Source organism: Plutella xylostella, chromosome 16 (genome assembly GCF_932276165.1).
Source record: "Plutella xylostella chromosome 16, ilPluXylo3.1, whole genome shotgun sequence".
Taxonomy (NCBI): domain Eukaryota; kingdom Metazoa; phylum Arthropoda; class Insecta; order Lepidoptera; family Plutellidae; genus Plutella; species Plutella xylostella.
Window position 1 is genome coordinate 7,744,912 of NC_063996.1, and position 13,977 is coordinate 7,758,888.

At 39.4% G+C, this 13,977-nt stretch overlaps 1 protein-coding gene across 1 annotated transcript in view; it reads left to right on the forward strand.

Annotated features, from left to right (window-relative positions):
- The window catches only part of LOC105381862 (bicaudal D-related protein homolog), an 84,658-nt gene that overhangs the window by 69,277 nt on the left and 1,404 nt on the right, over positions 1-13,977 (forward strand). The window contains exons 6-8 of the mRNA XM_038118882.2: positions 185-318; positions 8,654-8,871; positions 13,468-13,620. Of these exons, the coding sequence (XP_037974810.2) occupies positions 185-318; positions 8,654-8,871; positions 13,468-13,620 (505 nt within the window). The remainder of the gene's footprint in view (positions 1-184; positions 319-8,653; positions 8,872-13,467; positions 13,621-13,977) is intronic.

Consider the following 13,977-nt stretch of genomic DNA (forward strand, 5'->3'; position numbering starts at 1 on the left):
GATTACACGTACCGAGCAGGTATAGTCGCCGAAACAGTATCCTCGGCCGAACACTTCGTCGCCGTTTATTGGCTGAGGATACTGTCTCGCCACAGTACTCGGTAGGTGTAACAAAGGTATTAGATCCAACTGTCTATTGCATGTCTCTCTTCACACAACTCTAAATAACCCCCCTTGTCTTCAGATCCCTCCACGCGGAGCTGGAGTCAGGTCCCGAAGACGAGGACGACGGCTGGCTGCGCGCCGAGGCCGTGCAGGTGTACCAGCAGCTGCGGGGACTCGCGTTGCAGCTCAACACCGGACATGATGATGACTCAGGTACACCCTTGACAGGAACCTCACTATGCTGTGTTGAAAGACTATAATCTATGTTTTTCGAATATATGTTTATGTTTTAAGAGACTTCATAAATGGAACATTTGCGTCGGAGACCCTGACAGGAGCCTGGGTACCTTCAACCAGGCATGTACGATGTTACGGTGCTCTAGATGCTTTTTATATCTATCAAGCATATGGGAATATCCATTGGTCCACATGGCATAGCACCGATGGGAACGGAATTCTTTCACTATATTATCGTACTATCTATAAGTATTATATATATGTAACTGCATAGTACCTACATAACTGGTGGAAAGGACCCTTACAATGTACATAAGGCTATAATCGCTTGTCTCAAGGTACTTCATTAATGGAACATTGCAAATTACTATTGCGCCTCGCTGCCAATTTATAAGAAGAGTTTTCCATCAGGGAAATTAGGCGAATAAAGTTACTATGACACATACACAATGATCAACGCATAATAAATTAATAACTATAGTGCACGGCTGAAACGATTTTCATGAAACATGACTAAGAACGCTTCGGATCACATAATACCTACTTTTAGTTATATCATAAATACAATAATAATCCCACATTTCAAACTTCAGCTACAATACAAATTATACAATACAATACCAAGCGTACATTGACAGGTACAATTAGTTTTCCCTATATTTAAATGTGTAATGGCCGACATTTTCTATATAATTGTCCATTACTTGTTTGCATCACAATGTTTTGTAACAGCTGGATGAATCGGTAAAGTTCTAAGAGTTCAATAAAATCCGTACCTATTGTAACACTTTGGTAAAATATCTTTCATGAATTTCAACGAAATAACATATATATTTTTACACTTGGTGCCTTCAAACACTGACACAAACTTATATCTATTCTATTCTATTCTCTGTGGGGGTGTAGGTACCTGCACGTGGCTATCTCTAATGGAACCATGCATATCCCCAAGGTCTAAACTGCCTTCCTAAGCTTGGACCATTTCCCATCACGCTGGTCCACTGCGGGTTGGTGGGTTCACATATCTAGATGTGCTAAATCTAGATATGCAGGTTTCCTCACGATGTTTTCCTTCACCGTAAGAGCGATGGTTTAAAATTTTACTTAAGTTAACATTGGTACATGTCAGCGCCGGGATTTGAACCCGCATCTCTGGCGTGAGAAGCGGGCGCTTACCCGACTGAGCTACCACCGCGCTAAACTTATATCTATATTTTATAATTAAATAAGCTATTAGCTATAGGTATTCCAATTTTATTTCATCATTAACATTGTTTCAACGAGAATCTAAATGTAGGAATCCGAAGTCGTATAAACATTTATTCAGTCACTCTTTAAGTTGGAAAAATACAAAAATATAATACTGCGTGTACAGCTCGGGGCTAGCTTGTTAATTTCTTGGAATCACGCTAGAATGGTAAGTTATAATTTATAATGAATAAAGGAAACATTTAAATTATTTAGTTAAAATTTAAGGAAAAGTAGAAATGTTGCAAGGAATATTTTTGTTTTTCATTCAACCACTTCAGTATTAAAGTATGGTAGTACCTACGTCACCACCACAAGTGCAAAAACAAAGCATGATAATTTATTGAAACAAGTGTTTCTGATTTTATTTGTGAATGATGTCGTACAGAAATATTAGGTCCTTACATATGAAATTGGCGTTTTCTATAGGAGGAACATAAAGTCGTTTTTTTTTTAAATGAAATATATTAAATTAATCAAAGTATGTACCATTGCTATGTATGCACTTTTGCCATCTCATAGGTAGCTCATTGATCCCCTTACTAAAAAAACCATTCGGGCGGGAATCAATAAAATCTTTGAAGGCGGTTTGGACTGCCCCATCGGAGTTGAATTTTTTTCCTTGCAAGTAGTTATCCAAATTGCGAAAAAAATGGTAATCTGTTGGAGCAAGCTCCGGAGAGTACGGTGGATGTCTAAGTCATTCTAATTGAAGCTCCTCTAATTTGGTAGCCGTCTGTTGTGCAGTGTGTGGTCTAGCTTTGTCCTGAAGCAGCAGTGGCCTAGAGCGATTGACCATAGCCTCGGTTGTTTGGCAGCTAGCTTTTCCATCATGGTTTGCAGTTGCTGACAATAGATATCTGCCGTAATCGTCTGGCCAGATTTATGAAAGCTGTAGTGAACGACACCGGCACTAGTCCACCAAACACTTACAAGCAACTTTTTTTTAGTCAATTTTCGCTTAGGGCAGGATTTGGCTGGTTCGCCAGGGTTCAGCCATTGCGATGAGCGCTTCCGATTATCGTAGAGGATCCACTTTTCATCACAGGTAATGATTCGATTTAAAATTCCTTCATTATTGTGCCGGTTGAGTAACGTAACGCAGCAGTCGACGCGCATTTGTCGGTTTGCTTCACTCAATTCATGAGGTACCCACCTTTCAAGCTTTTTCACCTTCCCAATTTGCTTCAAGTGGATTAGAATAGTTTTATCACTAACACCGGAGCCTGCAGCTAACTCGGACGTGGTTTGCGATGGATGCGCTTCCACAATAGCCTTCAATTCTTCATTATCAACTTTGGTCTCCGGCCGTCCACGAGGCTTGTTCTGCACGTCGAAATTTCCAGAACGAAAACGTTGGGACCAAAAACGCACTGTGTTTTCTTTTGCGACACCGTCACCATACACATCATTAATCCTTCGAGCCGTTTCTGCAGCACTGGTGCCACGGTGGAACTCATACTCGTAAATAACGCGATATTTCAAGTTTTCCATTTTGTAAGCAGAGTGACACAAAGAAAAAAACAAATGAATTAGGGGGTTTGAAACACAAATGCATGAGTAAATAGCTGTATGAATTTGAATTTGGAATTCCTAACCATAAAGGTAATATTTGAGATCAAAGTGGCCAGTACGACAAAACGCCAATTTCATATGTAAGGACCTAATATAAAACAAAACAAATATGATTACCATGAAAATCATCATCATCCACTAGACATAACTTCTTCTATTTCTTATGTCACAAAATAACTGCCCCATTTCTTATTCCAATAAATCGTATAGTATAGCTACGCAGTACTGAATAATTGCATTTCAGTGCAAGAATGCATCCACGTAAGATTTCTGTGACGTAAAAATGTCGCATCAGTTTCTTAAAGTATAATTTTGTTCAGCTATCTAAAATAACTGTGTCTAATTTTGTTTTTTTAAATAAGTATACCTACTTAGGACCGGACAGGGTGGAAATCTACTATTAGAGACCTATGTCCCTGATTAGGGACCCCAGGACCTGATGATGATACTCAGGCTCGCAAATTTGAGTTCCCCCGTTTGAATTCCCCCAAATCTTTGTCAATATTTCTGCCTCTGTAGCTGGGCTAGGCCTCGTTTGTTTACCAACATACATTCATTTGGCATGTCAGTAACGATCGGTGCCAACCAGTGGCAAGTACCTTCCGCATTTCCATACCCCCAGGGCTGTATCCATGACAACGGTGATACTTACCCAGGGTCACCATGCTAAGAACTAGTAATTTTGGAACTTGGACATAAGTCATTTGTATACTGCCTGCTACTGTCCAAATTATAGTCACGTACCTTGAATTTCTTAATAAGCAACAAAATTAGAAGACCCTTTAGATTTCCCTTTCTTACTAAACGCTTCAACCACCATTTGCAGATGACAACATAATTTGAGGTCTTTTGCAAGACGTACCTGGGTAATTACTAATAATGCCCTTGAATTCCGTTCCTCTTCATCAACTTTGACTTCTAAATCTGTCAGCTCTAAGATCATTTTCAAATAACAGTGGTCTATAGTGCCACAATCTTATCTGTTCCGGTGGCGACGTCGCAGTGATTGAATCCAGTGATGCCATCGATTAAATTTTGCCTATTTCTGGTTTAAACGACAACTCATTTCTGCTATTACCTATTTTTATAATTAGGTACATTCATAAGTATAGATAAATCAAAATATAGGGTCGATAGTAAATGAAAGAGGATATAATATATCAAACGACATTTGTTGTATAAAAAAATTGTTCACGGCGAACAGAAACAAAATTAGTTCTGATTATGTTCTGATATAATACATTAAATCTAGATTTTATAATGATATCTGTGGGTCGTGGGAATAACGAGATAGAAAAGTATTGTACTTAATTATTATTTATTTATTTATGAACACTTTTTTTCATTTTCTTAAGTAACAAGAAACAAGAGCATAAAATTAAATGAAATTCAGACAATGTACAAAGGCTAATTGCCAAAAATCAATTTCTTCCAGCCAACCCTTGATACTCGTAGTGGAAGAAGAAGATGTCATTAATCATCATTATTTCGTCTAAAATCGCTGCAGGTGCGAGAAATTCTTCTTGGTATACTGCCTAAGGTATAGGTACGCAACTTCACTCACACCTGTAATCAAAGAAAAATAAAGATTATATACTTTCATCACGACCCATCCCGTCCCCACTGCTGGGGTACGGGTCTCTCGGGGAAATATTAATAAAATTACATGTGAGTATATGGGTAAAATTATTCGTTATATTTTTGGCAACACTAACCTGTAGCCGCTGCAACTCGTTCTTCCAATTTTTCTAACGGAATTAAAGGCGCCTGAATACGTTATTCTTCCTGCATAAAAGCCAATATATCTAGTATTTCTTTTCTTGCATCACTTTTCAGCGCTTTTGGCATTATTACACCCAGAAAATCACAAAACAAATTAAATAACGTAGCGTCAGCCTCTTCGCAGAAATTGACAACTCAAATAACGCACAGAGTATGAAATGACGTTTGACAATGACGTCTCGTTAGTACACATTTTGACCACCGGAACAGATAAGATTGTGGCACTATAAACGCGGAACGACTGTGGTGTCTGTGGACATCATTATATGACACGCTCGGCCACAGATTATCTCGACAAAACACCGAGATAATAATGACAACAAGAACTTCGCAATGACATTGACTTTCACTCTCGATCCGTCAAACGGTCACTTTCCCATGGACTGACTGTAGTTGCGTGGACAAAGGTTTTTGTGCCAAAAATTGACTTGTCGTTTTAGGTATGTTGGTAGGTGTATAGTTTTATGTCCATTCTATGAAAGTCAAATAACCGCAGTCCGCACCAATATCAGGCATACACACAAGTGCTGTTGGGACGTTTGGACGATTATTCGAAAAAGTTTTTTGCCTTAAAGTTTAATTAAGCTAATTACCTATGAAGCGATTAAATTCCTTGACCTCATTTTTTTGTGCAGAAATAGCAGCACTACTTCATTGCTAAAATCTGATATGCTTGCAAAACACAAAAACGATTGTGATCACTTGCTAATTCAAAGATTTAACACTTCTTCTAATGAGATCAGACACAAAACAGCATAATAAGTAGTTATGAAATGGCGATGATTTCTCGTTACACCCACAGACTGTTGTCATGGATATTGGTTTGATATGCGTGGATGATTGAATCGTTACAAAAAAATATTCTCTTCAACAATAAGAGTGGGTTAGGCGTTTTCCAATATCGGAAAAACTTACTTTCGGAGTGAAACATCAACTTTTACAGATTATATTCTTTAATAAAATCTTTTCTATATCTTTAAACGATTACGGTTAGTAACTCCTCGTCTAATATCTGAGCCTATCAGATGGACCTCATACCCATCAGCCATCAGCATTAACTATTGGCAATCCGATGGAGCTTACTATGACCTCAGATATCCTTACTCAGCCACTACGGGCTACACTGTCTTCTTGTGTATCGGTGACAAAGACTTGAGCAGATATTTGTCGCAGTGGGGAAAGGATTGATTAGCCAGTCAAATTCCGTTTTAATCGCTGGCTGCACAGGGTGCACTAGACGTACCTACAATAAGTATTTCAAGATACAGATGATACCTACTTCATTCAGGGAGACTCCTAGCAGCCATATCTGTTCTAACTTGTATCGACCAACGAGGCAGTTAGAACAATATACCCGTCATTTTCCCCATTCGCCATGCACATCAAACTGCAAAGAGGAACCGCGTCAGTAACACTACAATATTGCAAACACTGCTTACGCAACCTGCTTGCTGGCATTCTTAACGATCATTATGAATCGATTACCAATATCGAGTAACTGTTATATTCGAGTCGAAGACCAGGACTAATCGATCTGGATCAATCTGGAGAATGTTGTTTAGTGGACCTAGAAGTTCGGGCGTGGGCTATTATGTTATTAGTCTCAGTTGGACAGATTAATTCTAGACTATAATTCTTACCTGCACTAGCTTAACGAGGTAAAGAGGTACTTAGGTAATTCACCATAACATTTGTTAGACCACAACTAACAACATAATGTTAAACAATTTGTAGAACACAACTTAACAAATTTATGCAAAAAGAAACAACAGACACACATAATAATTTAGTGTCTTCACGCATTTCCTAAAGTGTTATAAAAGGTCCATTGCCTTTTTGACCAATCAACTGTTACACATTTAGCTGCTACTAGTATTTAACTGGTTTACAAAGCAAAAAATCATCTGTAGATGCTTCTACGTCTGATTACGTTGGCTCTTGGACATGATTGAGAAACATGTGATGCTTCCTGCTTCATTGAGCTGATTATTATTGCTAGATTTCTTTTGTTTTTGCGAGGTGGTTTTTATGAGTCATTTATCGATTGTCTTAGGATGATGTTGTTGTTAACATTCCGCTCAGGCTTTAAAATGTATCCCTATTTAGGTATACAGTGTGTTGATTTTCGAACCCGACAAACTTTAAGGGTAGATTCTACGGGGTTTTTTTCTCGATGAAATTACTCGTAGAATCCACCCTTAAAGTTTGTCGGGTCCGACAAACAATACACTGTATAATCAGATATTACTAATTCTAGGCACCTTGCATCTTACCACTTGTATCTTATTATACACTTAAAGGGTACCCATGTGGTCAAATCGCTTTGCGATTGCTTCATGCACTTACGCAGTCTTGTCATCCTCATTATCATTAGCAATAATTGAACCAATTCTTTCGTTCACTTTAGCTTCGACCTTGACACAATCTGTCACAACTTCAAAACGACCAATTTCCATTCATGCTGTGGCAGTGTCTACTTCTTTTTACATTCCATTGAAACTCAACTCCCAAGGACATTCTGCGGCTTGCTAGTCCAAGGCGCGATGTAAACGTAATTTGTGACATAACCAGTCCACCGCAAGTCGAGTAGTGTTACAGGATTGCATTGCTATAATGCAATAAGTTTGGCGGTGCATTATGAGTGGTTCTGGGTCATTGATCGCTCGTTAAAGTATCCATTTTGCTTCTGAAGTGGAACTAATTTTAAAGTAGCAGTTGTAGTTTATTTATTGATTTCTATTAAATGAAACAGTGTAAGTACCTATAGCCAATTGGTACTATAAAATTTAATATATGTAATATAGATGCATTTGGAAGTCTCCTCCTATGATGATCCTTGTAGGAAAATCAGAAAGGATTATAATTATATTAATAAATGTTGCCAAAGACCCAGACGGAGATGGTGGGACGACCTCCATAGTTTTTGTCGGAAGGGACATAAGAGGTTCTGGATCGGGAACGGTTGTCCATTCATTAGGAGGCCTATGCCCAGCACTGGGACACACTACAGACTATGAGGTAAACTAACTCAGCAGCCATTTACTTACTTCATTTTAGCTTATAGATTACATCTAGGTTATAGCAGAATCTAAGTCCGTAAATATAAGGTCTCGTGAACGTGTTACATCAATCTATTGGGCAATGTTCTATGCAAAATACAAAGGTACACTTAATGGCCCTTTGTCCATCATCTAGGTAATAGACCATTGTGGCTGTGATAGAGCAATCTTTGAGATCTCTAATGGCTTTACCACCTCGCCGAGATTTTGAGAGGATTCGCACCATTGTATTGTTTTGAAGTTGGCAGAAAAGTACATATATAAGGTACTGCTGGCAAGATTGCATATTTTAGCATAGCCAAAGACTAGAACATTAATATTTACATACATATTATCTGTACAATGTTTCTTACATCCACCTTAATACGAATTAACGAATGGAAGAGCACAAAGTATCTAAAGGTACAGTAAGGGGCAGATAAACCTGACCCCCCTCAGAAGCATTGTTAGTATGAGAGGGGGGTCAGGTCTATCTGCACCTGACCGTACCTACTTACTTACCTAGGTAACATAGCAACCTTTGCAGTCTCGTTTTTTGTCGCAAATTCTACGTTAAAATATAAGTTGTTAAGAATGACCTCCGGAGGCCTATCTATACATATAAGTAAATGTTCTGTTATTTGAATCTAATGTCCTCCTTCCTACAGGTCTCCACTCAGACCTAAGCCTGACCTCCCTGGACGGCGACGAACCCTGCCTGCGCCGCGGGGCCCTGCTCGCCGCCTGCCACGACGCGGTGGCAGCCCACGCCGCGTTGGAGGGCAGCCGCGTGCGGGATTCTATAGCGGCGCACGCGCGGCGCGCCATGGAGAGGGAACGGCAGATTGATGAGAAGAATGAGATCATTGCTGAGCTGTCTTCTAAGGTTAGTTGGTTTTTTTTTTCAAGTTTAAGGGCTTTCAGGACTCGGTCATAGACTCATCCGCGTCGCACTGAACAGGACCTAAAGGCTTTTTGTTTTTGTACCGAGGTCTTTAGAAGATTTAGGTAGCTAGAACGTGCGATCGTCTTAAAGGTTTTTATGCAGGAATATCTGATTATTTACACTACACAACTTTGTTCTTTACTCGATTAGGTCTTGCTGCTGTCTATTGAAATGTCTAGATCTAGATAATCTATCCAGACAGCTACTAGTGGTGCGTTACTTATAGTTTAACTTATTACGTTCATTACCTACTTCCGGAACTATTAAATAACCAGTAAGTTGTACATAATATTTCAAATAGTAATTTTACTAACATAATCCTGTTAAACATCTGACGGCTATTGATCGATCGTGTCTCGTTATCAATACCTTTACATCACCAAAAAAAAGCACCAAACTGTAACAAAAGACTACCACGTTTTACATTGTATAAGAGCAAGACTGGTAAAGCACGGGGCCAGTGGGTCAAGTGACCTATACACTGGCAACACCGTAAGACCATAGACATTTTATTGATCGTGAAGCTATTGCGATCGCAGTTACCCTCAAATAGTTGCAGTGTCGGGCAACCGCACGGAATATTGCTCTTTTACTGCTTATTGTTGTAAAAGAGGTTTCCGACCTTTTTCGGCTGATGTTTATGGACACGCGAACGGTTGGCAAAGAAGTCGGTATGGCGATGGCTTAGCAAGCTATAAAATATAACGAGGCTGCAGTTGAAATTGTAATAATTTGTGCTTCTTGAAGAACACCCTTGTTTGCCCTTAGTTTCCCCTACTTTAATGACGTTCGGTGCCCTTGGGCAGCCAGCGATCGTCAACTGTCTGACATAAGCTAGTCAGACAGTAGTTGCATGCATTGCATCTCCTCGCCCCGGTGATGAACAGTCCAGCTCTAGTGTTTGTCACCGACATGCTAAGAAGACCCCATCTAAATGGCGTTTAGGATTTATGAAGTAAAAACTCCGTGACAAACCAAAGTTATAAATGTTGATGTTACAAGAGGATTCCCTTGCGTATAGTATAGTATACCTTATGTAACACCTACATTTTAAACACAAAGCAAATTCAACAACAGTAAATATAAACAATAATCTAAATACCCGATAAGCTGCGAGGCACGTTCCTGTCTAACCTTTGCGAAGCCTCGAGACCCCGTTAGAACCACGCAAGCCATTACGGTAACTGGCGACCAAAGTAAATTGAAAACTGTCTTCCAACGGAGCTTGATACGTGAGTGTGGTCTTCTAGCTAATTCATTAGACACGCAGCCACAGGCAGAGGCTTCCAGCTGGTCGCTCAGTGGGGAACCTTCGGTTTTTTACGAAAAGGGAAGTCAGTGATGGCTGTATGAAAGGGTAAAGGCTGCTGGTAACACCTATTAACCGAGTGCTCGGCCGAGGATACTCTCTTGGCCGCTGTACTCTGTAGGTGTAATCAGGGTACGAGGGACGTTCAAATCGTATTCTTTATATACTTATACGGCCTACCCTGTCAGTCAGCGACTGGCGCTGATCTCACTGATGAATAATCCTTTCATCGCGTTGACAAACTCTAGTCCATCTGTAGTGTTTGTCACCGACACGCAAGAAGAATCCCGTTCACCTGCTTCTTCCAACTTTACGATTTCAGCGTTATTACAGAGTCTCAGACAATCAGCTTAGAGCTTAGGTAATGTTTAATTATGCAGCAACGATCTCATTAACTCTCGAAATTAAGTACCTGCTTCTATATACACTCACGTGCAAAGAAACAGTTCCACTTACAAAATTCTGTCTCTAAATTGGCTCAATTTTTTTAGACATTAATTAGAAAGTTTTAATAAAATGTTAACGTTTTTAGTTGGTAGTATTCTGGTGAGCTTTTAAATGCACTTCAATATTGCAGACGGCGTCATTAAGCTAGCTTTTCCGTTCAGGAAAAATCTGATGATTTTCTGACTGGTAAGTTTTCATGTGTTGTCACATGTGCCTGTGAGTGTAGTTATCAGTCGTAAACCATGTTCCTGCAATCCTAGATTAGCAGTCCAGTATAGAAGTATTGCTAACAAGTCACCTAGTTCAAGCATTATGTTTATGATCTAACACTTCAGAGCGTTCACCCAACACTGATGATATACAATTAGCAATAATAACAAAGATTTTATCAGAGATGTTTTGCTCCATTTATAACTGGTAATTAGGTTTATGTAATAAATCAGTTACTAGTGATTTAATAATAGGTTATTAGGCAGGTACTTAGGTAGTAAAGTAGTTTGTTTAATTGGTAATGATAAGTATAATATCTTCGCCTTCTGCAGTCCATCTCTAAAGTCGTGAAAATAAAGAGTGCGATATTGCACAGACTTTTTACTATGTTCAGTTATTTACTTTAGAGTTAAAATTAAATATCGATATCTCTTTTTAACTAATTGCACTTACAAAACTACTAGAGGTACAAAAATCAAAATCCATCGATTAAATATCGGCTTAGGTATTAAACATTGATAAGTAAGGATCCATTTCTGTTTTCATGACTGTATAGATGGACTGTACTATAAACATAGGTATAATATATACCGTATAAAGTTTCTTACAACTATTTGTCCTTCATTTAAAAGGACATGCTAATAATTCCATATTTTTTTTCTCTCATCCGGTTATGGATGGTAGCCCACTCACATCCCACGCCTCACAGCCTTCCAAATGAATGACCACAGTTGTGTCCAATTTGGTCTGCCCTGAGAGATATGGCCAAAAACCCATTGACCTCGAACCTTAAATGGAATGGATAGGACTGTATTTTGTATGATACCTATCATTATTCATGGTCTAGTTTTCAGATACTTACCTATTAAAAACTTAGTGAATTCGCATTTTATATGAAAACAAAATTTCAAGGCCATAGTGCTTTTTTTCCTTTACAATACACAACTATATACTACCAATCTAAAGTTTCCTAACTTACTACCTTACCTTAATAACCTAGATTTACAGACTAGTTCCTCGATCAATAGTGCTCAAAATGCCACATTACAAAGCCGCATTGCCTGACCTATGTGACGTCATGAGACGTGACGCGCGAGTCAATGACCTAGGCACTAGGCAGCCTAGTCTAGGTTCTAGACGGAATTACTTAGCGCATACGAAAATGCCACCAGTCAAGGACCTAGAAAGGGCTTTACGGCGTTGTAAACTTTTTATAATCAAAATGTTGTTTAAATGTTTATTTTGCGTCTTATTAATAAAAACAATACTTACATTTAATACTTTCAAACTGCGGTTCAAATTATTAAATCAACTCAAAGTCCAATCATGCTGAGACAAAGAAAAGAAACCGCTCGTCCGATAAGCTCGTATCGATGTTCAATCGATTATTGTTAATAATTAATTAATCGATCAATCGTGATGATACCGCCCGCTCTGAATCGCCAGGTCATCGGTTCCACTGGCCGGCAGCAGAAAGTGAGGCGAACATTTGTACCTCATTATTATATCATGTTATTTGGAGAGGGAAAGGCGTGTTGCGAAGTGTAAACTCCCCTATAGCTATATAGATAATTGATCTCCACATGTCGTGTAAGTTGATGCATTTATTGTTGAGTTCCTCTGCGAAATAAACAGTTACCTATTAATACCTGTATATAGTTCACAGCGTAACTTATTAATTATAAATGTGTCGCTGAAAGCTTTACTACTATACCAGGCACCACTTTTTGCCCCCAATCGTTTGTAAACCGATTACCAAGAACACAAATGCCATAACACTGGCATGGTGTTGCAGCTGTAAAAAAAGAAAAGCGGGTCATAGCGTGCAACAACCCATTGGTGCAGCCATTAAACTGAGTCCGGAGAGGCAAAAACACAAAAATGTAGGCACATGTGAGAACGGAGACAAAACTAATGATATAATTACATGGAGGGCCATTTGTATGGGAAACAGGGCCCGTGGCTTGTGATAGATAAGACGCGAATGTGGCTTTTGTTTCATTTAAAAATAATCGTTGTGGTGATATGATTGTGAGGGGTTGACCTAAGGTTAATAAAAAGACACAAGAAAGTATTTAACAATAGCGAGACATCTCGTAAGGATAAAGAAAAAGAAGCTTTTCAAAAGAGTGTAGATGTACCGATTTATAGTAAAACAGTTTTCAAATCTCTACAAACTGGTTGTGGTACTGCTAAAGATAATGATGATCTTGTTAAACTATTATAAAAACTGTCCGAACATCTTTCCCATTTCCTCCGAGAAAGTATTACCCTCGCAACGGAAGCTCACTTCCAACATGTACGAGCCATTTTCTGGATTCCGCACAGGTTTTTATGTCACACTACTTGTTGATATCTCGTTTATAGCTAACAGCTTTTTATGTGGTCTAGTCTAGTGCTTGAATGAAAACGACCAAGGTGGTTTCTTTTTACAATTACGATCGGATCCTGTCTAGATTATCAATAACGATTAGAAAATGAAATGTAGTGACAGTGAAGGCGTGCAGTGGACAAACGACCTTCAACTCAAAACCTCAGCATTCTAACCACCTTTTCCCCTCAATCCACAGCTCTCAGTGGCAGAAGTGGAGCTCCAAGCGGCGCTGGACGAGCGCGCGCGTCTGCTGAACGATGCCAACTACAGCAGTCTGCAGAACGACGAGGCTGTGACCCGCGCCCGGCAGGAGCGAGACGAGGCCATGGAGAGGAAGAAGACTGCTGAGGTGAGGGTTTTATAATGAATCTTTTGTGGGCTGCTGGGCAAAGGTTTCTCCATGGTTCTTCTATCTATACTACCGGTCTATGGCAGATGGAAGAAGACCGCTGAGGTAAGGGTTATTGAGGAGAATAGATGGTGTTAAAACGGTACCTATATGGCGCGTCTGCTGAAAGACGCCAACTACAGCAGTCTTCAGAACGACGAGGCTGTCACCAGGGCCCGGCAGGAGCGAGACGAGGCCATGGAGCGGAAGAAGACCGCTGAGGTAAGGGTTTTTTTTAAGGAAAATACAGGCTGTTAAGAAGGTATAACTATGTTAGATCGAAAGTGGGTGACCAAAGGGAATTCTAGACAACTATTG